Source organism: Pelodiscus sinensis, chromosome 6 (genome assembly GCF_049634645.1).
Source record: "Pelodiscus sinensis isolate JC-2024 chromosome 6, ASM4963464v1, whole genome shotgun sequence".
NCBI lineage: Eukaryota > Metazoa > Chordata > Testudines > Trionychidae > Pelodiscus > Pelodiscus sinensis.
Window position 1 is genome coordinate 35,444,558 of NC_134716.1, and position 27,756 is coordinate 35,472,313.

General features: G+C 40.5%; 1 protein-coding gene and 1 long non-coding RNA gene across 2 annotated transcripts in view; one reads left to right on the forward strand and one right to left on the reverse strand.

The window, feature by feature from the left end:
• TRPM6 (transient receptor potential cation channel subfamily M member 6) overlaps positions 1 to 27,756 on the reverse strand; it is a 116,862-nt gene that overhangs the window by 23,243 nt on the left and 65,863 nt on the right. Inside the window, exons 21-32 of the mRNA XM_075931717.1 lie at positions 27,401 to 27,652; positions 23,817 to 23,991; positions 23,018 to 23,132; positions 20,773 to 20,972; positions 16,400 to 16,532; positions 13,389 to 14,545; positions 13,115 to 13,227; positions 11,014 to 11,137; positions 9,773 to 9,870; positions 6,533 to 6,591; positions 4,357 to 4,382; positions 2,130 to 2,180 (exon numbers count right to left, since the gene is read on the reverse strand). Coding sequence (XP_075787832.1) covers positions 2,130 to 2,180; positions 4,357 to 4,382; positions 6,533 to 6,591; positions 9,773 to 9,870; positions 11,014 to 11,137; positions 13,115 to 13,227; positions 13,389 to 14,545; positions 16,400 to 16,532; positions 20,773 to 20,972; positions 23,018 to 23,132; positions 23,817 to 23,991; positions 27,401 to 27,652 — 2,503 coding nt within the window. The remainder of the gene's footprint in view (positions 1 to 2,129; positions 2,181 to 4,356; positions 4,383 to 6,532; positions 6,592 to 9,772; positions 9,871 to 11,013; positions 11,138 to 13,114; positions 13,228 to 13,388; positions 14,546 to 16,399; positions 16,533 to 20,772; positions 20,973 to 23,017; positions 23,133 to 23,816; positions 23,992 to 27,400; positions 27,653 to 27,756) is intronic.
• Positions 15,079 to 19,053, forward strand: LOC142829845 (uncharacterized). The gene is made up of 3 exons (XR_012904688.1): positions 15,079 to 15,163; positions 16,369 to 16,524; positions 18,774 to 19,053. It is a non-coding gene; the product is annotated as an uncharacterized LOC142829845 (long non-coding RNA).

Below are 27,756 nucleotides of genomic sequence, written 5' to 3' on the forward strand. Positions count from 1 at the left end.
GCCCCTCTCTTTTCTGGGAAGAATAGCTCAGTTCCTTAAGATTTCATCAATTGTGAAAATAAGTGTTTAATTGTCAGGGCCTATTTTTTTCTTTATCATCATTTGCCAACAAATATCTGAAATGGCCTCACTATATTGCTAGATATGAAATGAATAGACAGCTTGCAGTGGGGTGGAATGCTACAAAGCGGGAACCACAGAAGATGACAGACAAAGACAGTTTTACAGATTCATGGAGTCTGTTGTGCCAAACCCCAAAGAGCCACACAGCTACATAGGGGCAGGCCCGTGGACCACGCGGACTCCAAAACTGGGCCTTTGCTTGCTAGCAGTTCTTGTCTCTCTCTGTGGCTCCCTGCAGTCAGTGTAGTCAACAGTGGAAAATTTGTTCTTTACCCTTTCAGGATGCAATGATCTGAGTAAATATTTGTCATGACACCAGGCAGCCTTTTCAAAGCAAGGTAACAATTTATTAGTCACTTGACATATAGACTCTGAAAGCCCTTAGGACAGGAAAGGTTAAGAAGTAGTCTATATAGTCTAAAGCCAGGGATCCCTTGAGCCATGCTGCTGTAGTAACCATCTCTGCCTCCTTTCTGTCTGTTTCATTGCCTTCAGTCCAGGTGAGAGACCTGTATCCAGGGAGCCAACAGCCATACTGGGCCACTGAGAAGGGGTGCGGGGGGGAAATGACTCTGTGCTCCAGAAAGGAGCAAGGTTGAGGGCCGTAGGGACAGAGCTGAAGGCAGCTGGCCCTTAGCACTACCAGGACTGCAGCATCCTCCCGCCCCACCCCGCCCCGAGCTGCCTGGAGCACACTGTTCAGCACCCCACCTCCTCAGGCAGCCCTAAGAGCTGTCCATAACCCACCTGCATGGCACTCCAGCAGCAATTTAAAGGGTTCTGGGCTCTGGCCACTGCCACTACAGTTGTCGTGGCTGGAGCCCCAGATCCCTTTGAATCACTGAGCCCTGGGAGCAGTTGCCTCCTTTGACTTGCCCCTTTCCGCAGCCGGCCTGCCTGTATCTCTGGGCATACACAGCAATTAGAAACCTGTGGCTGGCCTGTGTCAGCTGACTTAGGCTCACAGTGCTTGGGCTGCCAGGCTCTCTCTCTGCTGTGTAAACATCCAGGCTCAGTTTTCTGTTCAGTGGGAGGATCCCAAAACTCAGGCTCCAGCCAGACCAAGAATGAAGTTACACAGCAATGAAACAGCCCTGCAGCTTGAGGTACGTTGGCTGGGTTGGACCATTTGCAGGTATCTAGATGCTGACTAGCCACACCCAATGAGCTCACTTCCCTGACACTTTTCCCCTGTGCTCCCCAGGCCCTTTGCTCATCTATTAATCCCTAAGGGTAAATCTACACTGCAATGTAAATGCAGAGTGAGTAGAACTTGAGTTAGCAGACTCTGGGTTTGTTAACCTAGGACTTTAGTGTGTACACACATTGGTAACCTCAATTAGGAATTGCTAAACTCTGGAGTGGGAACCAGCCTCTACAATGTAGACCTGTGTCCAACCTCCCATAACCTAGACCTCTTGGTGGTCTTCCAAAATGGGGCTATGTGGAAAAGCTTGACTATCCAGCAAACTATCCAGTTTGCCGGTCCAGAGAACAAAGAAAATCTACCTGTGGGATTGTGGATGATGAATGCTTTTAGTGGACACCAAGAGCATGAGTTCTGTGGGGCTGTATCTATACTGTAAAGCAATAGGGCTTGAACCCTGGGGCCCAGCTTCACTCAGGCTCAGACCCACAACTCACATAGGGTCTCTGGATCCGACCTCTGGGTTAGTACAATTTATATGTAGATGGCAGGAGAGTTAAGCTTGAGCGTGAACCTTGGGTTCACCTTGCAATGTAGACATGTGACTATTCCAGACACTGGGATTTCCATTCTCTCTTCTGGATCCTCTACTGAGTGCATAGCTTTGTTTAGTTTGTTAGGGACTCTGATCTCTAATTAGATAGCTACATGAGTCTAACCCCTTGTCCCTTTCATTGACATTCAGTTCATATTAATACAAAGCACAGAGGTAAATTAAGGCATGCATAAAAATAAAAAAAATATTACCACAATGTTCACAGCTTAATAATGAGCCCAGGAGCTCAGCTGTTATGCTTACCGGAATAATGATGGTGCAGGTCCTGAGGTGTTTTCAAGGAGACTGAGATTTCTGAAATTATTTTAAAAGGATCATTATGTTAATTATTATAGCAGAGATAAATGCATGATTTTGAATTTATTCCCTTCAAGTTTGTCATGAAACAGATTAATCAGAATTACTGGCTCGGCATTCTAAAGAGAGGAATCACTAATTGACTTTAAGTACATTATAATGTATGGTATGTTGGCAGTTTTCAGTCATCAATTTAATATAGCCATACAACTTATTTATAGAAGGAAATGAAGGGAGACTAGCTATATTAACCCCTAGGGCATGTAGTTTTTCTAAGCCAATTACACCTCAGAGATGTTAAAAGCACTTTGCTGTCCATCATGCTTCACAGCATCCCAAAGACATGATTTTTGCAGCTCTATACCCAGTTAGTATGCATTCCATTAACTATACTATTAAACTGATGTTATAATAATACAGGTCCATTAACCCATGACACCTAGAATGGTATAAAATATAAACAAAAAATTATTGGCAAAATTAATTTTAAGAGACACAGTCAGGTCAAATTTGGTCCCAAAATGCATCTTATAAAAATAAGCCTTGTATTATCTAAGACTAATGGAAATATTTCTATCATCTACTTTAAATTATTTTGTTCCAATGGAAAAGGAAGGTTACTTATCTTGTAATAAATGGAGTTCTTTTTGTTCACTGTGGGTGCACCTGCTCTCCATTTACCCAGGAACTGGGGTACTTTGTCTTTGATATAAGGTGGAGGTGTAATAAGTCCCTAATTTGCCTATCTTTCTGTCTCAAGGGGTCTTCATGAGTAGATGATAAACACAATAGGAAACAAGAGGCCACGGTTTAAACAGAACCAGATTCAAACAAGACTGCACTGACCTTGACACCACCAGTGGAAATATTTTCATTATGTATTTTCTAAAATATATATATATATATATAAAGCTGTAGAATAGGTAAAAATTGAACATTTTATTTTTTTTCCACTAGAGGATAGAAGGCATTAATGGCTGTGAGGTGAATTCGGTGAGAAGCCCAAAGATTTAAAAGAGAGAAGATAGTCCAGGATAAGGGGAATCAGGGTTAGATTAAGGAGGGGGTTAGCCAGGCAGCTACCCAGGGTGCCAATATATAGGGGAGCGCCTGATTGAAGTGGTAAGGGGTGCCACGCACCCGGGGGAGGAGCCGCGCATACACCACATGCCCCTTACCACTTCAATCAGAGGCCCCCAATAGATTAGTGCCCGGGGGCGTGGCCACGCATGTGCCGCTCACCCGGGGGCACCCCTTACCATGTCAATCAGGCACTGCGTGCCCAGGGGTGGGGCCGCGCATGTGCCACACGCCTGCTGCCTGGGGTGCAAGTATGGCTCGGTCTGGCACTGAGGGTAATCACAGCGTCTTCTAGGAACAATTGATATTCATGACACCAAAGAGAAAAGAGCTTCCTTTTGGCTATGTAACACATCCACATGGAGGGCTTCCGGCTATTGAGGCAGATGGCTCAGACCTTCTTCAAACAGGATCTTTCTAACTCCATTGCCCAAGCAGAAGGGAGGGTTGGGATGCTGGGTTCTGTCCCCCTTCTGTGACAGTAGCTTTGCTGATGTCCATAAATGAATGCATGGATGTGAGGTCACCTGGATAGCCATCAAAAATCAAAACTGCCTCAGCTGTTAAGATTACTGTCACCTTGATTTTCCTGAGGATGTATGACAGTAGGAAGAAGATGAAGGATCTGCAGCTCCCTATAGTTGCTCATGAAGCTCTTGCCCCTATGCATCTCTAGCCGGGCAGCCTTGGAGCCTCTGCTGCTGTCCTGGTCATAGAAACAGCCTCCCAGGCAGCTGTAGGGAGCCTCAAAGCCTCTGTCTTGCCCTAGGTAGAGGGTCTGCTGGGCAAGAACATGGGCACAAAGCGAGGACATAAGCCAGGAGTGGCTCTTGCCTCCCTCCCCCCCCCCCCCTCCCATGAGCAGATGGATCATGGATGTTGCAAAACCAGAAAATGCTGGACTAGAGAGGTTCAACCTTTAGTAAGCTGTAGAGACACTATTCTTTTTGTTGGGTATAATGATCGTAAACCCTCCTCCTCTTTATCCTCCATGTTTATAATGGAACCACTTCTCCTCTAGTTACGTACTTCAGAATTATGAAAGTAAGATTAACAAAAACAAATTAAAGACAAATAACAATCAAAAACTTACTGTCGACCCCATTTGAACTTCTCGACCTGTTTTAGAATCAAGCATAGAAAATTATGCTTCAAGCTTTTCTGTGGTTAAAAAGCAATGACATGAAAGGATTTGAACTGGTTGAATTCAAACCCACAAAGATTTAAGCTTACTTCATAAAACACATAAAGTTGTTTGTTGTTTTGACATACAACCGACCACTTGTTACTAAGGAACAGCAGTCTCTGCATTTTCCTCCCTCTGATTCGTGCTTACAAATTACAATTCTGGGTCACTGTCTTGTTTATATCATAACAATATTGTTTACAGAGCACTTCAATCAGATATGAGTGGCGGGTGGATTATCTGCTGTTAAATTTTAACCTGGGTTTTTTGTACTGTCTGGTATGCATCCCACTGCTCTCTACTGGATGAAATCAGTAAATCTAAATCTAAAAATGAAATTTAAATTTTGCAGTTGTTTTGCACTTTGTTAGCTGATATATGGGGAAGGTTTATTGTAAACCCTAATGCTACTGTTATGTAAAAATATCTGTGGTCTCAAGGAACTGAAGGTATTTGCTGGAGGGGGTGATAAAAAGATAAAAGATTATTGACATGATTCTTCTCTCATATGGATGTAAATTGAGTAATTCTACTGCAGTCAGACCAGAGTACATGACAGCAGAATCAGGCCCTGTGAGTTAGCTCAGTTTAGCATATCTGAAGATTGGCTATTGCCTGCAAGTATGCCACTATGGATTGTTAAATAAAACAGTATTTTTTCCCTTCCCATGTTGAAATCACATGAAATGCAGCAACTGCTTTATGCTTTTTATTTATTTTATCAGGAATGTCACTAAGGCTGTGTCCAGACTCAGGGGGGCTTTCGGGAAAAGTAGCCTTTTTCCGAAAAAACTTCAGACTGCAGCCGCGTTCTTTCGAAATTAAATCGAAAGAACGCGGCTTTTCTTTCGACGGCGGTAAACCTCATTTCACAAGGAAGAACGCCTTCTTTCGAAAGTGCTTCTTTCGAAAGAAGGCGTTCTTGAATGTAAATAGGGCTTCTTCGAAAGAGAGCATCCAGACTCACTGGGTGCTTTCTTTCGAAAAAGGGGCTTGCTCTTTAGAAAGTTCCGCGTGCAGTCTAGACGCTCTCTTTCGAAAGAGGCTTGCAGTCTAGACATAGCCTAAGTAATAGCGATGTATACTGCAGCGATGAAATCAAGAGACAGGGAAAAAGGTGGAAGAAGAGAGAGAGAGAAGCACACATGAAAGTACCACAAACATTAACATAATTATCAAGCAAGCTCACCCAAGAAGTTTGAAGGAATAAAGAAAACCCAAGACACTTTTCAAGCCAGTATGGTTTTATTTCACTATGATTAGAGATTCACCATCACCAAACATTTCTTTATAGCATGCATGCCAAATATTTTGCAAGTGTAGACAGACATATTGCCAGTGCAGAGTTAAGACAAAGTATTTTAATCAGGAAATGACAGTCTTTCAGCAAAGCTGGATTTTTGTTATTTCAAAAAGAAATACACAATTTATGCAGCAAAAGCAAATGTTGTCTTTTATGCTCAGTAGTGTAGAATAAGTAGTTAAGATGCTGTGGTGACTCTGGTATCCCAGAAAAGCAATGCCACATCCAAGGAATGCATCTGCTTTTTCAGAAAAATTTTCAAAAAAGCGGATGAGCTCTTTCACCATCCCTGTAAACCTTGTTCTATGAGGCATAAGGGTTGCATCAAAAGAGCAGGTTTTTTCTAAAATTTGGTGCCGTGTAGACGTCCCAAATTTTGGAAAAGCCTCTTTCAGCAGTAAAACAAAAAAAGATGTGCAATTTGCATACCGCAAATTGCATTTTTTTTTCCAGTTGAACCTTGCAGCCTAGACATAGTCTGAGTGACTAAATGAAAAAATTAGATAATATTGGTAAAAAAAAATAAAAGCATCTATGTTCCTTCTAAAGCTAGATGTTATATTGCAATTAATTAACTTTTATAATAAACAATAAACCTTTATTTGATTGAAAATGTCTGTTGCCCGAATCCTTTATTTTACATAAACACAAATTCCTCATGCTAAACGTGTTATTGAACTAAAATGGAAATATGCAATATCTACAGAAATGGGCCACAATAGGATCTGCTTTTGTAGTAGGTACAATGGCAAGTATCTTAAAACAGTTAGGAATACATACGAGGAATTCCTGCTCAGATTATTCTTCGTGGTTGTCCCAATTATGCCATTATTCAAATCCTAAAAAGAATTAAAGTGCTGTTATGGCCAGAATCTATATATCACTATTTATGTGCTTAATCAGAACAGCTCACAAAACTTCCAAACCCCACAAACACTTACACTTGTACTGGCTTGCCATTGGTGATCTCACAGAAATTGAAGGATCTCACAGCTCTAGTAAACCTATACTTATTTAGAACATGAAATTGTCATATCAGACTCCATAGTGGAAAAACTCTAAATGTATGTGGAAGGCCTTTCAGTATAAAAACCATTAGGGAACTTCCCCTTATAGAAGAAAAATAAAATGTTGGAAATAAATATTTCATGGATAGGTTCTTTAAAATAAGATGTGTCCTAAAGTGTTACACTGTAACATGGTGTGACTAAGTGAGGGATTTTCTTAATGGCTTGCATGAGTGCGATGTATGTCTCAGTTTTCCCTAAGGGCTACCTGTTTAACGAAAGGCTGTGGGAGGGTATCTGTTGTTGCAGAAGGCCAAACGTGACCTCACCCAGTACCGGGCCCAGGACAATGGCCTGAATACTGTGGAATTTAGCAACTGGTGACTTGGTCCCAGCTGGTTTTGGCCAGTTAGAATAAAGGGCTGAAAAGAGATTTTTACCCAGGAAAAAAAGATAAAGTATGCAGAAGGGGCATCCACAGATAGGTCTGAGAACAGGCCTACTAATGGCAGAGAGGAAGGGGACCAAAGAGAGCAGTTGTCCTTAGAGGACTCAGTGATTTAAAAGGTTCTGAGGCTCTCGGCCAGCCACTGCTACTGCAGGAGCAACGACTGTCAGAGTCCGGGGCCATTTAAATCACCACTAGAGTGCCATGGGACATGCTTTGGGCAGCACTAAGGGCTGATTAGGTGGTGCAGCAAGCTCTGGGCAGAGCTTAGGGGCAGCTGCTCCAGCCCTGCTCCTTCTGCCTGATTCCCTTCGTCTTCGAGGAGCATGAAGCCAGGATGATCCCCCAACACACCTTGCCCAGGGGCCAGGCAATTCTGTTGGCCCCCTATCTGAGAAGCACTGACCCAGGGAAAATTTGTTTTTTAAAAATGTATGGTGTCCAAACCATTGTTATCACATGGCAAATGCAGCAATGTAACTACAATTAGGAGACGTAATTTGATTCCATGACCCCAGTTGAAATCAATGGGAGGAATGGCTACTCAGCACATCTGTAAATCAGACCCCACATTTTCAAATATTAAGTCATTCAAAGCAGGATTTCCCATGTGATTCATGTTGGCCTTGCTCACTCCTGTTGAAGTCAATGGGACTTTTCTTATTTTAAGAAATAACACCTCCCTTGAGTTTTACCTAAACCACCTTAAAATCCTTGCTTTGAAGATTCAGATTATTTAATATTTTAGTACATCATCCCCAAGAAAGCATCTATACATTATGCGTCCAGCTCCATGGCTCCTATTTTAAAGCTTAATTGTCAAATTAATTTAACCCCCAAAATAAGTTTTTACAGAATCGATGATCACTAGAAATGTTTCTATCATTTCTTTTCCTCGATATAAAATTCTCTTGTTTAAAATTAAACTTACTTTGTAGTGTTTGGAACTCAAACTACAACACTGATACTACGCAATAATCAAAAAGTGAAACTGATTAGAAACAAAAGTTCAACTGTCTAGTCTGCTTTCATTGTATAAGGGGGGAAAGATAAGAGTAACAACGAATGGAAATAGCATTTCTAGTGAAAAGCAACTTCTTAAAAAAATCAGCTTAGGAAATGTGCTCCCATCCCTAAAATGAATTGATCCTGAGAAAGGAAGAAAGGACAATTTCCCAACTTCAATACTCAATTTATTTTTTGTTAATTTCCATTTTTACTTCTGGTCTGCTTCCTACAAGGAGTTGAAAGATGCAATTTGTGCTATCACCCAGGCCATTTTAAAACAGATATTCCTGCAAAACCAGCATCTTGCTCACATTCTTTTCTAAACTCTGGCCTAGATTTTTAGCAGATGTAAATTGTCATTGCTCCATTAACATCAATGGAGCCATACCGATTGACACACGCTAAGGATCTGGACTTATATCCTCTAAGGCCACAAATCAAATCTGATAAATCATATTTTTTTAAAAACAGAGGTTAAGAAGACCAAGCTAAGTACAATAAGAAACATCTCTGCACTTGAACAAATATAGAACTCCCACTCAGCATGAAATAAATACTGTCACCAAACAGCTAAAAAGATGAACTTACCAAAGACTGCCTAAGTTCTCTAATCACCTCTGCTCACACATTCAACACCAGGCTATATATTTGCTTAATGGCCTAGAGAATCATATATATAGTAGCCCAGTGTCTGAGAGTCTGTAATGCCGAAATGCTGGCTGTTCCTTCTGGGCGCCGCTGTTGCCTTTAATGCTGGCTGTTCCCTCTGGGCGGCCCATGCTCCATGGGGAGTGCGGGGCCCAAACGGCTGCTTGCTCTCCCGCGGTGGCCCAGCTGAGCGGCACAGAAGTCAGCCGAGCGCCATGGCAGGAGGCGAAGGGGGGCAGTTCAGTGACATGCGGCGTGACAGTGGCTCCAGGCCCTGCCCCCTGGCCGTGAACGTCACCGCCCCACCCCCTTTCACCTCTTGCCGTGGCGCTCGGCTGACTTCTGCGCGTGGGAGTAAATGGCGCAAGCAACCGTTTGGGCTCCGCGCTCCCCATGCAGCACGGAGAGTGAGGTGCTCAAACAGCCATTTAGGCTCCACGGTCCCCCGAGTGAGAGGCAGGAGGGGGAGGAGAAGAGAAAGAGAGAGACAGAGAGAGAGGCAGAAGAGAGCTGAGAGAGAGGCGGGGGGGAAGACAGTAGGAGGAAGAGAGAGAGAGACCGGAGGCTCAGGAGAGAAGACCGACGTGGAGGAAAGACCTGAAAATTCCATCTTATGACGGGCTTGTTGGCTAGTTATTAGTAAATGCTCATCTCTCTTCATACATACTCCCATTTCATGATTCACTAGTTTAATATCCTCCTTTATTAATTATTCTTAAGTGTTGATTGATGTCAAGCATTCATTTACTAACAGGGATGTGCCTGGCCAGCATGAAATGAAATTCGGCATATCAAAAAGGTGTCTCATTAGAGAGAAGCTCAGATGGTGAAAATCACTGTAGCTGTAGGGAAGCTATAATAATTTACATGAATCAAGCATTTGGCCGACGTTACATCCTCAGGTCTTACCTCTTGCCATTGCCTCAGAGAGTCCCAGAATTGCAAAGAGTGTCTACCAGTTTCTTGATTTTTCATTTTCTGGTGCATGTAACGGAGTCGCTCCAAACCTAGCCAAGAAAGCAACCAAAGAATATATATTCCTAAGCCTGAACTGAAAACCTATAAACTAAATATGATAATGTATATGGATTGCATTGCTCTCAATGCCAACGATATAAAAGCAACAGTGGAAACAGAAGCAGAGCCTACAGGTTTCTGCTAGGCTACAGGTTTCACGGTACCCCAAGCCTTTTCATATTGTGATCTGAAGAGCACAAGTCCACTATAGCACTTTTCCTGGTGGCCTGCAAAACGTAGTTTAAGAGTTGTGTAAAGACCTGTGTAGAAGATGAGGCGACCTGTGGGAGAATCTTATTCTTAAAATGAGGACTATATAATGAGAGCCGGGGAATCACTACTACACAAGAGTCCTTAGAACTTGACCTAGATCTGAAGCAGAGCCTTTTGGAGCTCAAAAGCTTGTCTCTCTCACCAACAGAAGTTGGTCCAGTTATAGATATTACCTCACCCAGCTTGTGTCTCTAATGTTCTGGGATCAACATGGCTATGACTACATTGCATGCATTACTTAGAAATTATCCCTCAAATACAAGTGACAGAAATGTACCTCTCCATGAAGAATGTATTTTGAGAAATGACATCTAAGTGATTTAAGAATTTAAGGCCAATTACCCACTGTGCTGCAAATGGAAGGCTGGTACATTAAATGGATGCAAATTACCAAAAAAACCAGCTAATCTACCAACATATACATTATCATAGAAATAACAATGGCCATAAACCCCTTCAAAATTGCTAAGAGTAGTTAAGATTGTGCTCGTACAGTTAGATGCTGAGATACTCCAGAAATTCCCCAGGCCAAGAATCATTCCTCATAGAGACACTGTTCCATTCCTTATCCCTGCATACTCCTGTGAGATAGTAATCGGCTTTTGTACCACAACAGCAGCAAGTTATTAGTGCTCCAACTCCTGGAACTGTTCAGCTGTGGTGGCCAGCACATTGCAGGAAGATGGAACCCAAATTCCACCCACTCCATGTTTCTGTCTGCCCATCTGTTTGCATGGAGGCAATGAGTGTGTGTTCACAATCCGAGCCTATAATTTCCCTAATGAGGCAGTAAAAGTTAGGGACATGTTAGGTTCATGAACTGTCACTGGTTTATTCAGAAGCTGAAGAGAGTTATATACTTAGTGGACTGAAGTTAGATACAGCTAGCCAGTTCTTGTTGTATGTCTCTTCACCCACGAAACAGCTTTCTGCTGGCTCCGAACTCATTTGGGTGCCCTGGGGACAACCATCCACTGTAATCATCTAGCATGAGACAGACAAAATCATACTCAGTAGTATAAGACAAGCAGTTCTGCAGCTCTTCTGTGGCATAGTTCTTAGAATCATTGCAAGAGGAATTCCAACAATAATTATTTTTGCTTGCATAAGGTCTCCAAAGGCTTTACAATGTGAAATAAGTCTCAAAATATTTCCTTGGGAAAGACAAGTGCAGTGTACTCATCCTAACCTAGGAGTTATCCTAACCTCCCTGATCAAAACATCCCTGAAATGCCCCTCATGCCTCGTTTCAGATTACAGAGCTTCAGAAAAAAAATGAGCTCAAGTAATGGACGTGGTTTACAAGCTTGCCTAATGCCAGATAATTCAAAAAGGGGCAGTTCAGGGGCAAGGAAGGTCAGAGCTGTGAGGGAAGAAAACCTGGCTGACATGCTTATATGGTAAAGCAATTCAGCACATAATATTTTGTGGAAGAGCCAAAAGGAACCTGAAGATTTTTGGTGTCCAATAGATCTTTCAGATAACTCATTTTTTTTCAGGTTGCCCTGTATTGTTCTTCCTTTACTGTAGATTGGTAAACTAAGACATAGAAAACAGATCAGTTAGGCCATGTCTACATTAGGAGATTATTTTGAATTTACTAAATTTGTCTTCTGGGCAGCTAATTTTACAAATTCAGATTTCCCTGTTCTCACTATGGGGAAAAATGTAATGTAGCCTAAGGCAAGCTCTGTTAATGTGGACATGTTACCTGGGACTCAGAACCCCAGGAAGCATTCTGGGGGAGCTGTGGGGAGCCTGCCTCTCCCCCTCTTCCCCCCCCCACCCACCCCCCGGGGACCAATTAGTTCAAATTAGCAGCACCGGAGTGTCCACACTAACGTTATTTTGGACTTACAAGTTTGGGAATAACATTATTCCTCATGAAAAGCAGGACTACAGAGTTTTGAATTCTACACCCCCTTATTCTAAAATAATGGGTGTGGTAATGTGGACACTTTGTTTACAAATTCAACCTGGAGCGGGGGGAGGCATTATTTTAGACTAAGGTTCCAATGTAGACCAGGCCTTACACAGATGGCAAGTGATAGGAGAGAGAAGATTAACCTTAGGGTTTTCTCCATTCCAGTCCACAACTCTATTCACTATGAAATACAATAAAGTTGACTTTTTTAATATATTTGTTACACATTGCAAGAAGACACATTCCACACATATAGAAAATGTTAAAAAATTAGTCAATTGATATTTGAAACGAAAGTCCTGTGACTTTTTTCCATGTACAATCTTTAAAATATAATTACTTATCATGTTGTCTAGCGCTAGGAATCAGCACTCCGAGGTTCGATTCATAACTCTCCTAAAGCCACACAATAAGCTAATATTTAATAATGGAATTAAACCTTCCTCTGCTTTAATTTTCTAGTTACTAATAGGGGGGTAACAGTTCTCCAGCTCATGAGGATGTTGGAATCTGTAAAAAAATGATGAACACCATACTCTCATCAAACGCGGTTAGGATTCAGGGAAGGGGACAGTGGATTGCTGCAGGCCAGAGGCAAAAAAAAGGGTTTTTTTTTCTTTTTTCTATGCAGGCTGGCATCTTGACTGTCAGAAGCTAGTGGCATGATTGAAACAGCTCCCCTTCCTATGCCCCAGATGCTATTCAAGTTCCTTATGAGGGTAGAGTTCTTAGCATAAAAAACTGACCTACGGCTTGAGCCTGCACCCTTTGAAATCAATGGTAAACCCCCTATTGACTTCAGTGTGTGTAGGAGTGAGCCCCCTAAACATTATAAAGAAAATTTCAACAAAAACAAAGCAAGACAATAGATTTAGGATTAATTAGCTTGGGGCTTTCCAGGTTAGTCATAACTTCAATACTTTTCCAGGGCTAAAACCCCAGTGGGTATTAAATGCTAACGTTACCATCCCCTACTACAGTACTGCCACTAACAAGACAGATAAAGAACACAGCATTGTGCTTACACCAGGACTTACTGGCACTTGAAGCATTTGTTGTTTCTTCTTGTCCTTCTGCGATTGTCTGTCACTGTTCTGTTGCTTTGCTTCTGTCCACACAGACTGGATCTGCTCAGCCGATTTTGACAGCTCTGAGGGCCAAGGGAAACTCAATTAAATATTGTAATACAGAGGTTTAGAAAGTGAAGGTTCAATAAATAATATTAAAATGAAGAACAGTTTCCTCCCTTTCCTTCCAAGCCGCTCCCAAACCTCAGTGAAAGATGCTGTTGTAATACAATATTCTCACTACCTTTGGTTTTGCAGGTTTTTCCTACTTTCTCTCCTCTGTGAAACTGAAAGCTGCTGCTCTTGCGGAAAGTCCAGTCTCTCCTGAGTGGGTTGATCCAGAAGGAGGTGCTGCGCTGGTGCAAGGGCTCAGGCTCTGAGGTGTCACTCTCATAACCTGATTTGTGGGAGTTGTAAGAGAAGGACTTAGATGCTTTTATCTGGACATGCTGTGAGGTACTGCGGGTGCAATTGCAGTCACTGTTGCAGGTGGAATGCATGCATGATTGCTCCCTTTCATCACTGCATAAAACGCCTTTTTCATCCCCTTCAGAGAATCCCCAGTTCACATAACCACCTCTGGCTTCCTCACTGTGGCTATGTGCGGGCACTGAGCTCTCCTTGCCAATGGCAGAAGGCTGGGGATTCACAGAGAGGTCCACTACCAGCCCATCGTCCTTCTCAGATGGTAACTGAATAATAGAGTCCCATTGTCTCTCTTGGCAATGTTCTGCCTTTTTTTCTGTTTGATTGGTACTCTGCAAACTTTGGTGCAGCACAGTGCTACTGTGGTTATTTTGTGGCTTAGCTGCAAATTCATCTTGTCTATAGTTGGCAGGAGTGCTTGGAAGGGACAAATTCAAGTGGACCTCTTCAGAGAAAGCAGCTCCCTCATGCTCAGTAGGGACCAAAAGGAATTGCCCATATCTAGGGGTTGATTTACACTCTGAGGATACCCCAGAGGTGAGTGTGTCACTTTCTATTTCTTGCTGCTCCTGAATGCCTGCTATCTTCATTTCCTTGATGTCCCTAGATTCAACAACATGACCATGGCTTTCTGATGGCCACTGATTCCTTGCCAAGCTCCTTAGAAGAGAAGGAGGCATGCTGTAGTAGTTATGATTCTTGTCATTCAAACATTCCAAGCTGCTCAAAGCTTTTGAATATATGGCATTATTCCAGCTATGTGGTAGTTTCCTACAGGCTCGATGCTTTGTATCAGCCAGCAGGGCCTCCTCCACTTGCAACGTGTCTACAGCAGAAATGACTTTTAGGGTATCGACAGTTAAGGCAGAAAGGTCCTGCAGGTGTCCTAATTGGCTGTCCAGGGAAAGCAAAGAATCTTTGATGTAGAACACCTTCTCATGCACTTCTTTCAGCAGCGAAAACATCTCCTCCACTCTAAGGGGAAAAAATGCACACAAATTAATATACTAAAACAGAAATCTTTGTATTGTTGTATTCCTTTATTCCATTTGATGAATTAAAACAGAGGAAGAGAAAATCTTTACCATTCTATAATTGAACAATCCACTTCTATTTTTCTATAGTGACTTACATCTTCATAAACACCTCCATGTGATAATAAACTAACCTCATTCTACCATTCATCAGTACTTGGCTAAAAGCTAGAAAACCTAAATAAATTTTACACCAATTTTTCTATTCAAATCAGTCACCACTCCCTGGCACAAAATTAGTGATGATGAAAAACAAGAGACCAGAAAAGGATTGGTGAATTGTTTATGAGCCCTTCTGTCTTCAGAGGTATCTTCCTTCCTTCTTTCCTCCATTCTTATGCAAAACCAAACAACTCTAAAAGAGCTCACTATCTACAGATCTGTTGTTTTCATTTCTTACATGTAGAATCCTAGTAGGGAAAGAATTTTGGTTCATGTATTATATATCTGAATGCTACTTTTTACTTTCTCTCTAGAATTTAGATAGACAAGCAAAGTATGTTCAGGCCTTCAAGCCCCTAATATACATTGTGAGACATTCCCAACCTGAAATGATTCGGTAAGTTAATTTTACTAAACAATTTTCATAATTCTAGTTATAGAAATATCAGATCATATAATCTCTATGTCATCTTACCAATTACGAATGCATTAAACTAGGAACAGGCAGTATACAAGAGCAACTGGATTCTTTTAGCAGCAAAGTATCTAAAGGATGCAATCTATTTGGATATCCCCAAAAAATCTACACCAGCAGCTCTGATTAACTGAAATCATGCTACAAAGAAGCCTTGGTGATTCAAAACTGTTATTGATCTAAGCAGCATCCTTTAAGAATCCTTTAAGAGGGATTCTTTCAATTCTGCTTAATACATTTTCATTTAACTGATATATTCTTTATCAGTTCATATTTCAATAACTCAAATCTTCCTGGTATAACAGTAGTTTACTATTTGGTCAAATGTATTTTGTTATTGGCCATTTTTACAAGACTCGTTCATTTTGTTGTATACATTTTGGTTTGGTATGTGGAAAATGAAGTCCAGGTGTTAAGTGGGATACATTTTGGCAGGCCAAACAGATGTATCCTAATAGCACAATGGTGACACTTCATATGAGATTTTCAGCAGAGCTCAGCAGTGGCCATGTTGCACTACACCTCTGCCATATTCTTAGTGGTACGTAATCTGCAAAGGTAAAATGGTGCAACTCTCTAGCCACATCCTCAACTGTTAATGTACTGAATACGTGTGGGAGTGCATTTCTGCCAGAGGCATTAGGCAGCCACATTTTGCATTTTGTTTAAACCTTATGGGTGCAAGGTGAGAGAAAGGGTTATATAAGCCCGTTCCTTTTTCCCTGCACACACATATTGGAGCAACCCTAATTTGTACCCAAAATATTAGCCCAGTGTTTCTCAATCAGTGGTACAAGTACCCTCGGGGTACTCGAAAGAAGTCTGGGGGGTAAGTCAACGCAACTGAAATTTGGAGAAAACTGAATTTTTAAGTTTTACAGTGCTTTATTATTTTTGTACTTTTTACAACCAAAAATTTCATCGCCCGCTTGGCTACAATTAAGTTGTTTAAACAAATGTGTTGCAATGGTAGAAAAAAATTTTGTGTGTCTGAAAACTGTAGGTACTGGAGATACTTATATTTTGTGTGTGTGTGAGGTAAAGTGGTACTATATATATATATATATAGTTGAGAATCACTGAGCTAGCCAACAGTTTTTTATATGGCTTTGGATATCTTGTTTTAGGTAGGCTTCAGCAGCAGCAAATCCCTCATACCTTTCTTTTGTCACGCGAATCCTTTCACTATCACTGGAATGCAAACTTTCACTCTTTTCATGGAAGTATCTCTCCACACACTGCTCTTCAAATTCGTGAAGTTTCTTTAACTCCTCATCACTCAGGTACAGTTCTAAGCAAATGAGATAATTGTTGGTATGTTTGATGCCAGCTAAGAAATTCATTGCTCCTAGTTTACTAAAAGAGAAAAACTGTTGAAGTACATTGTCATTCCTTTCTTGAAACTGTGCTTCTATATGGAGACTCAAGATGTGTGTAAGCTCAGGACTATGTAGCACTTTAAAGACTAACTGTGTGGAAACTGAGAGTTAATGGATAGATAAGGCTGACACTAAAAATGTATTGTGTCTTTGTAATACATGGTATATCCTCTGCTGGAGTCTTACATCCTTCTTTGCAGGGAATGTATACTCAATAAGCTAATATCGCCTTCCCATGATCTTTGTGCTCCTGCCTGAATTACTCACCACATCTTTGCATATGCACTCCTTTTCCACAGGGTGGCACTGTTTCACTATGTCCTGGTTAGAAACTGCTCTACAAAACTTTGACTTGAGGCAGAAAAAACTTGCCAAGCTGTGGTGGACACAGTTTTGGCTTTATATGCAAATTCAAATACCTGAAATAATGGTACGTCTGGGAAAAGTGTTAATAACCTCTCTATTCAAAGATCCTTCAACTGAGCTAGTTGGCTCTTACATTTTCTGTTACCTCATGTACTTCCAGCCCACTCAATTACCCCCATTAGCACTGGCACAACAATTGACAGGTACATTTTTTTTTCTCCCTCTCCCTTCTTTTTCTGTTATAAATTCTGGGTTCCCTCTTTCCCATTCCAGCTCATCTGAAGAAGTGGGTTTCACCCACGAAAGATCACAATACCATTTTTTTTTAGTCTCTAACCACATCTACACAGCACCGTTATTTCAGAATAACTGACCTTATTTTGAAACAACAAAGTGCGTGTCTACACACAAGCAGCTATTTCAACATAATGTCGAAATAATGTCCAGCTGGAAGACTTCTTACTCCGACTCCTGTAACCCTTATTTTACAAGGATTAAGGAAAATTGGAGGAAAAGTGCTCTATTTCGAAATAAGTGCTGTGTAGACGTGCTCAAATTCAAAATAAGTTATTTCGACTTAATTCGCATAGCTCAAATCACATAGCTTATTTTGAGTTTAAGCCTGCTGTATAGATGTACCCAAAGGTGCCACAGGACGACTCTGTTGTCTTTAAAGTTACAGACTAACATGGCTACCCCTTTGAGACTTTCTGCAAACAAAATTGACCCATGTGCTAGTTTATTCACTTATGCCATGCAAATATTCCACAGGAATGATGCTGCCTTCTTCCACAGCACAGGAGCTGAAACAAAGACTGGCCATGAAGTGGTTACTTTCTGACTAGTTAACCCTGGATTTGGGTTCCGTAATCAGTGCTGACCCAGACTGATATCAACACAGCAAGTCCAGAATAGCCATAGACTGAAACATATTTGCAAAAGACCCCATATAGGCATCAAGAATGCATACTGCAATCCACTGGATTCCAAAAAGCATAACATTGCCAATTACTGTAGAGAAGAGTTTCCTCAAACTGACTAACTTTAACACTGATGTCTAATTTAAAGAGGATATTTTATATATGGGCAGGAAATTAACATGAATTTATATTGTTCATTTATAGAACCAAATCTTTGGCATAGTTCTGTTTTATAGCTCCTTTATATCTATAAGCAGCTATACTCAAGTTGAGATAGCAGTCATCAAATTTTATGCTTCTTGTCATCATTATTTTATTGCTATCGCAGCCAAGAAGGACTTGCTTATAGCACCTGCTTATAGCACTACACCATAGGTCAGGTGCACGAGTCAGAAATTTCATCCCTAAAGAATCAGGCATAGATTCCTGAGCACTATTAACTATTGGACATCCCTGTTTATTTACGTATTTGTAGGGCCTTATCACATAGTACCTTAGCACCTCAATCATTAATGAATTTTATTCTCTCAATACTGAGTATTGTCTCATTGGATTAGGGTGTATGGCTTGCACTATGATGGAGATCACACTACAAGACCTTAATGGCCTTGTCTGATTTTAAAAGTGATGAATGTAGATACAATCCTGTGAAGTAGGGAGATATTTCCCAATATTACAGATGGGGAATTAAACAATTTGTTCGAGATCACTCAGGAAGTCTATGGCTCAAAGATTTTTTTTCCACCCTAAGTTGTTGCCCCTTGTCAAATACTATTATAATACGATTGTGTCTGCAAAATCCCAGATTTGTGCTGCTGTTTGCACCTGTTTTTTAATGTTTACATGTGCATGTGTAATATTTTACAGAATTGCTGGCACGTGCTACAACAGTCTGCGAACTGCACCATATGGATGTGATGCTGGGAAGCTGGCAAAATAAAAGTTATGTATATACTGAGAATGGAAAGTAGTGCATAGTGGCTAAAAGGAACCACTTCCATTATGGACTAAAGGAATGTTATTCGGCCTAAGCCATGTTTCACACCATAGCTTCCTGTGGTAATACAAACTTTCTAACTCTTTTTGTTATAATGTAACTGAAATATAAGCAAAAGGATGCTTTAAAAGAAGTACCCAAGCTTGGAAGCCCTCCCATCAGCCTGGATCTTAAAAGCTTATTGGCCTGAACTGCTGAACACAATAATAAATAAATAAATAATCATATGTCCAAGGCTATTGAATGTGGTTGATACAGTAGTAAATTTGTAATTCATTTGATTCTGTAAATAGCAGAAATAAAATCAGAAATTAGCAGAACACACTTTGGAACAGCTGGTACTCATCACCTAACTCATATACACACACACAATAGTGAGGTGGATATACCATCATTACAACGATAATCAACCTACAGTGCACTTTTCTAAGGGACATTAGCCTCCAATACACGGTTCAAATATGCTGCTGAGTAATACATCTTAAGAACAATCATAAAGAGAATAAAATATGATTAAACTGAATAAGTTATATCTCTAAAAGAAAAAAAGTGTGGAATGTAAGTTTATTCTGAGTAAGGAAGTGCAACAATGAACAAAGTAGGAATTCACAGTAGCCTTGTAAATATGAAAAATATGTAGTTAACAGAAAAGAGATAACAGGGCAATAAGCAATGTGTAACACATAGCATACGTGTGGCGCATGAACAGTTTGTGATCTGTGGAAGAATTGGTTCCCAGAACCCAATGAACCAGTTACAGAGTGTGTGATACAATGTAGAACGGATATATAAGCTGATTAATAATTTTGTACTTGGCATGTGTAGTATAGTCTGTACCCGACCACACATGAGTCTGATCAGCTCCATAGAGTTTGACTGTATGGCAATAAACAAACCTCAACGATGAGTTCAGAGTCAAGATGAGTTCTTGGGAAATTAATGGATAAGGGTTCAAGGGCAAACAAGTGGCAATGGTCTCAGAAACCATCACAGCATACCCTAGTGAATAAGGTGTCAGAGACTAATCTAACACATGTGAATCAGCCAAGGGATAGGATTTTCACAGGATAGTAAGATTAGCAGGAAGCCTTCCTGGCTCTGGGAACAGAGACCATGAACTTTGAGGGTGATATAAGGGAGACAAAAAGACATCTGAGTTGACTATCACTTCAGGGATTCAAGGGTCCAGAGCTTTTGAAACTAGAGAACATTTGATCCTTCAGTCAAGAGGATCCTTCAATCAATCTTTGGGAGCCAAATATAGGCAAGGTAAAGATTGTAACTTGCTTAAATTAATTTTTAGTCTATAAGTGTGTCTTTACCTTGGTTTGCTTGTAACCCTTTCTATCTTTAGCCCTGCAAGAAAAGGTTCGGATTGGCAGAATCCTATTAGGTTGCTGGAGATAAGCTGCTGTGTTAGGGAGTTATCACAACATTTAATAGTAGCAAAAACTCGCACTTGCTTAGGCAAAGTGGGTAACACTGTAACTCACAGTCCTGGGAACCTTAGCAAATTGTCATATCCGCAGACGGTATGGAGAAAATTCAGAACTGTGTGCAATATTGAGGTCACTCTGCAAAAAGTAAATGTATGGTGGAAGCAAGGGTGTAACCTAAATGCTCATATGTGAGCTGTTAGCATCAGCAGCATAGCATTTAAGGACACCCACAGTTGCAAGGTAGATAGTGACACAACTCCTTACTAGTTTGGGTTGATAGCCAAATTACGTGTCACGGTACAAATCTCAACCACATCCCTTTCACTGATAAGCCTACCAAAAAGGCGATGGGAAACTAGCCAAACATCCCTGATCACCTTTTTCTATAGGCCCACCAGCAAAGGCCTGGAAAACCTGCCATCTTGCTTACTTAGTCCAACGTCTCCTTCCTCTTGATCCAGCTCATTTGGGTGACGATGGTGGCAGAGATGGTTTATGAGGAGGCCGATGTGGCTCAGAATGATGAAAGGTGGAGGCAGCCATGGCTTCTGGTGATACATCATGATGTAGCGGTAACGGTTGTATTTCCAGAGCTTGTTTGATATGGATTTCATGTCATAATAAACATTACTGTAAAACAGAAAGAGAGGGGAGGAAAAGGGAGACTTCATCTGAGAAATCTACCTATCAGCAGATACACGGCGCTGTTGAAATAAAGGGCCCGATCCTAAAATGGGGTAAATACCTTCAGCATTTAAATTTAACAAAGCAACAGCAGGTTGATGCAGTTAACACAACAACACACAGAGGGCTGACATTTTCAAAGTTGCTCCAGAGATCTGCATATCCAAAAATTTAAATTAATGGGAATTATATATCAAACCCCACTGAGGTGGCTTTGACAATCTTAAATTCCCTCCTCCCCTGAGAAATAGTTTCATGAATTCAACAGTGCTTGAATATTTGAACAGGATTAAATGTAGGAATTAGGAGCAGTACCCAGGGAAAAGGTTGTCACACAACAATGTAGCAGAATGAAAATTGTTCTTCAGTACTTGTTCCTCCACGTCACTCTCTGTGTCTCCTTCCACCAAGAACCTACCGCAGCTGGCAGCAGTTCAAAAGACTCTCCTTTTCTAAAGGTTCTTTGGGGACAGTGATACTGCTAAGCTTAACAGTGAAAAAACATCCAACAGTTTATTACAGAACAACAGGCCAATGAACTGGAAAGTGACCTTCACTCCAGCGGCCCAGCATTCATTTCAATCTATTTATAATTTCCTGGTCACACTTGGCTTCTGAAGATCCAAAAAGTTCTGCTTTTGAGAGAACAATTAAATATACTGCCAAGCTTGTACTGACGAGAACTAATTTTTGCCTCCCATGAGAAAGAAACCAAGTGCAGAAATGCTGGGTTTAGCACATCTTTGCTACTGAAGACTTAAACATAGAAATAAATCAAAATGTATTTCACAACTGAAGTTTAACAACTATATATAAAAAAGAAATACATGCATTGCCACAGTTTCAGCATGGAAATTTCTGTTTGGGAATGGAAACAAAAGATGGACGTTGATTATTCATTTGCCTTGAACTTCTAATCACTGGATTTCTTCAAGCTGATTTTTAAATCTATGGCTGAAAATAGATTTGAACGATTTCTCCACTGAAATATTGAAACCACAGAAGAAAAAACTAATTGTTTAGAAGGTGTGGATTGTTCTTCACTACCAATGCTCTAGTCATATGCATTGTTCTTTTGCATGATCAGTCAGGAGAAATTGACCTCAGAGTAATGGAGGGGTCTCCAGGGAGCCTCTTATTAAAATTGCACCATCAAACTAGAAGAGAAATTGAAGTGATTACTCTGTCTTTGGCTATGGCACCCCCTCATGTTTGGATGCAGAGGATGCCAGAGTTACATTCATCCTATGATTCATAAAAATGAGGGATGTTAAATATTGGTTAATTGAATAGTCGAACACTTGAGGGAAATTTTATTGGTTAATCAACTATTCTATAGTCCCCACGGGCAGGGCTGGCAGCCACTGTATCAGAAGCAGAACCCAGGGTGCCAGGTGGGAGCTGGTCCATGAGAGGAGTCAGTTTAAAAACCAGCTCCTCTCTGGACCGAGTGCCTTTTGCCCTGTGCTGCTGCTTCTGAGAAAGAGGCAGCATTGAGGGGTGGAAGCAGTCCCGGTCTGGGGGGCCGTCTGAGCTCCCGGACCCAGCGCAAGCCAGAACTGAGCTGGGCTGCCTGCCCACCCAGCTCTTAATACACTTGAAATGCTGAGCTGAAAGGGGGTAGATACCAGGCCCAGCATGAGCCAGGAGTGAGGCAGGTTGCCTGTAAATGCACTGTAAATGCAGAGCCACAGCAGAGGGAGGTCCCAGACCTGTCCCGGAACTGTTGCTGGCTAGCCTACTAAAAAATGTACTGGCAGGGAGAGGCAGAGAGGAAATGTGTGTAGTCTATAGCATTAACCTGTAAGTTTTTGCTTATCGGTTAATCAACTATACTATTACATCCCTAATAAAAATAATTATAAAAATCAGCATTTTTTTTTAGGATGGATGAGATTGCACCAAATGACAGAAACCTCCACCTGACTACAAGCACAATAATTAGCAGTGTATCCCGGGTTTTGGTTTTACAACATTTAATTGGTACTTACTTAAAGAAAGCAATCAGCAAGTTGACCATGATGATGTACTGTACAAAAAGGTATACAGCTTGGAGGAATGGCGTAAGGAAGGACCCAGGAGGGCAGTCTTCATTTAGTTCACATGCTTCACAGAAAGGAAATGAAAACCACAGTTACCATATAAGTCAGTATAGCCATGGTAGGCTAATATTTCAGATGCATTTCTTTCTAGATTGGATAGAAGGATAGATGTCACCTGGTGTAGAGCAGAACCCCCGTGACCTTAGGGGAGCTGTGCTAATTTACACCATCTGAGGAGCTTGCCCACTGTTTTCAAGAGAATTCTTAGACCTCTTCAAATTATAACACTTTTTTGGTTACAGGTTTTTGTGGGGGGCTTTTTGGGTAGATGGGGGAGTTTCAATGTCAATGTAATTCTTGCTATGATGCACAGTCCCTGCAGCATTTATTCAAGAGGGTCAGATTTTAGATTGACTTAATCTTCTCTAGAAATTCATTCCATAGCAGAATCCCTGAGTAACAAAGTCTTTTTCATCAGCTCCTACATGCTCTCTCCTGGGCTTTGGAACTTTTCATTCACAACGTTAAATTTGGAAGCCCTAAAGCTAATTTAATGAAGATTGAAAAGGGAATATTCTTCTTTTGGACCATGAACTATAATGCCAGATAACATTCAATACACACTGAAATCAAAATCCTTTGAGAAAGTATGGACTTTATAGTTGGCCCCAGCTGTATGTCCCGAATCCAGCAAAGCACTTCAGCACATAATTTTAAGCACATTAGTAGTCCCATCAAGATTGCTTACCATCTATTTCTCCAGCATAAACCTCACCAAACATCATCCAATAGGGTTGGAACACAATATCTCGTGCAAGCGTCCAAGTGGGAGGCTCTTCTGGAGAAAGAATTGCCTTTCGTGATACCCCAAAACTCAGCAACACTATTGCCATCATAATCACAATATAAAACATGTTTGCTGTCTGCATGGAAAAATGAAATACAAATAGTGATATTAAAATAGTGACATTCATTATGAATGGGAGTATAAATCACAACTTTCACATCTATGCATTTAAATAATAATACATAAAAGCTATATGAATTCTTTGCATCGGTCTTCATGGTTAAGATTGTGAGAGAGATTTCAAAAACCTGAAATTTCAAAACCTTCATAACTACTAATTGTGGTATCTAACCTACCATTTAAATCAGCTTCTGTGCCAGATTACTGGAGGATAGATAATGTAACACCAAATTTTTTAAAAGGCTCCATAGGTGATCCTGACAATTTCAGGCCAGTAAACTTAACTTCAGTACCAGGCAAACTGGTTGATACTATAGTAAAGAACAGAATTGTCAAACACAGAGATTAACATGATTAGCTAGGGAAGAGTTAACATAGTTTTGTAAAGAAAAATCATGCATAACCAATCTACTAGAATGTGGACAAGGGAGATCCAGTAGATACAGAGCACTTAGATTTTTCAGAAAGCCTTTGACAAGTTCTTTCACCAAACGCTCTTAAGCAAAGTGAGTTGTCATGGGATAAGAGGGAAGAGCATCTCATTGTTCAGTGACTGGTTAAAAGATAGGAAAACAAAGGGTGGGAATAAATGGGCAGTTTTCAGAACGTATCACGACCAGTATGTTCATAAACCAAGTGAGATGGGAAAATTTGCAGTTGATACAAGACTACTCTATATATTTAAGTCCAGTGTTCCCTGTAAGCTGTGTGTTTGTGAGGCCAGTCAGGAGAGATTCAAATGACATCCTGTTGGTTAGCAGAGTGCCTACCACATGGTTTCTATTGGTGGTGCACATTCACACATGCCTCAGTGCACATAAAATTTATTCTGCACATCAATGGAAAAGATTAGCAGGAATGCTGGTTATGTCCAAAGCAGACTGCAAAGAACTTCAAAAGGGTCAACAAAATGTCAGATGAAATTCAATGTTGATAAATGCAAAGTAATGCACATTGGAAAATATAATCCCAACTACACATGTAAAATAATGGAGGGTCTAAATTAGCTGTTATTACTCAAGAAGGAGATCTTAGGAGTCATTGTGAATAGTTCCTTGAAAACATCCACTCAATGGACAGCAGTTGTGAAGAAAAAAAACCCCAGAACTAACAGAATATTGGGAATCATTAAGAAAGGGAGAAAATAACACTTTGCTACTGTATAAATCTATGTTGAAGAACCCCATCTCAAAAAGATATATTGGAATTTTAAAAGGTACAGAAAAGGGCAACAAAAATTATTAGGGGTGTGGAACAGCTTCTATATAAGGAGAGGTTAATAAGACTGGCACTTTTCAGTTTGGAAAAGGGGGGATACGATAGAGATCTATAAAATCAAACCCTGCAGGATTGGCCTGGAGTCTGCAGGAATCAAAGATTAATCTTTAATTTAAAATGATTTCATATCATGTAATTTCCAGTAATACATCCTACTAAAATTGGCAACACTGAAGTAAATATGGTGGTGTTATTTACTCCTTCCCATAACACAAGAAATAGGGGTCACAGACCCATAGTCTCCTCAAGATGATTCTTACCAACAACCACAGGACATACCACACTAATATCAGCCCTTGAACTTTCCCTTGCAACAAACTCCATTGCCAGCTTTGTCCACATATTCACTCTGCTGATACCATTATTGGACTTAACCAATTCAGTTATAAGATCAAGAACACATATTCCTGCTCATCCAGAAATATAATTTATGCTATCATGTGCCAACAGTGTCCATCTGCTATGTACATTGGACAAACATCTCAGACACTTTGCCAAAGAATCAATGCACACAAAACAGATATTAGACAGGATCACAAAGAAAAAACAGTTTCTTGCCATTTCAGCCAGAAAGGGCATTGTCTCAAGGACTTAACTACCTGCATCCTGCTTCAAAGACATTTTAACACCAGACTTGAAAGAGAATCCTCTGAACTGTCATTCATGCTTAAATTTGACACTTTACACCTAGGTCTCAACAAAGACGCTAATTATCTTACCCATTACAAAGATAGCTTCCCCAATTATCACCTCTAATATTACCTCACAGACATTTACCTCCTGTTCTGAAATTTTATTTGTCCTTTTTTCATATGTGTTCATTTTTTTGATTATATCCTTTGGTATATATGGTCATGCCAATTTTCTTCCACTATTTGATCTGAGGAAGTGGGTCCGGCCCACGAAAGCTCATCACCTAATAAACCATCTTGTTAGTCTTTAAAGTGCTACATAGTCCTGTTTTTTGGGTCACCAAATAAAATTGATAGGCAGCAAGTTTAAAACAAACAAAAGGAAATATTTCTTCACACAACACACACACAAAACCAACCTGTGGAACTCCTTGCCAGAGGATGTTGTGAAAGTCAATATTATAAACAGTGTTCAAAAAAGAACTAGATAAATTCTTGGAGAATCTGGGAATGGGCAACAGGAAATGGGTCACTTGACTACTTGTTCTGTTCATTCCCTCTGAAGCTATTGGCATTGGCATTGTCAGAAAACAGAATATTGGGCTAGCTGGATCTTTGCTGTGACCTGTATGGCCACTCTTACATTCTTATGTAATATCATCATTTCTTGGGGGAAGGAAAGTTCAGGTTTTCTTTCCATACATTGACTTGGCCTTACTGTCCTCTAGAGGTGAAATTCATGCCACCTCAGAGAGCCAGTATAAGGCCTACCAAGTCCTGATGTCCTTCTTACAGCATGTAAGTGAGATTTGAACAGTTCACAGGCCATCCGCTGGTCCCCTGCCCAGGGATGAATTTCACCTTCAAACACTGGGCTTGAATTATTATGTGAGACGAAATGTGAAGTATTAACAAGATATTTCCCAATAAGTGAGGGAAATTACAACAGAAGTCCACAGATCTCTCTCAAGAAAATACAGTAGTTCCGTTCAATTCTGATTCAAAAAATAACTTAACTCAGTACAACTTTTGCCTGCTAAACATAGGATAGAATTATTTGAATCTAGATATAAAATAAACATAAGACAGTTTTCACAATCTAGGGGAATTATCTAAGGTAATAAGTCACTGTCTGCCACAATCAAAGAGAGGTTTGTTTGTTTTTTCCTCCGTTTATCAGAACATTCAGCTAAAATGCAACCTGTCTCTGAGGAACCAAGAGAAAATGTCTGCTGTGGATAAATTCAAATAATTAACAAATCACCAAAAACTATGCTCTGATCATGGACAACTCATGAATGGAAAGAGTCACAATTTGTAAGTAAAATACTTAGAAATTATAAGCCCAGTTATAGTCTGGCCACCATTCTGCTTTGTGTCCCTTTCTGAATATTACCCTTCCATCAGTTTTGATGTCATAAGTGCAAAAATGTTACCCTGCAGTCCAATACTTACCATTTTCCCAATCATCATCAGATATGGGCCTGCATGTTGATTTACAGCAAAGAAGTCAAGGAGCCGTGCATACCAGAATATTATATCCAAGCAGTAAATTAGCCTTCCTGCTGTTTGAAAAGGAGGATCCACCCAGCGCAAGCCAAAACCAGTCACAAACAGGATGATAGCTATGGAATCAGTGAAGTTCCAGTACTCATTAATCCACACCTTCACCTTTTGGCTGAACTTTCCTGGCTCTGAAATAAATATCTAAACAGAAATTGGAAAAAATAACAGACGCCAGTAAAATCCTCTCCCCCAACCTGTCAACCATCAGTTGGTACATGAAATATTTTATTTCTGACAAATTTTCA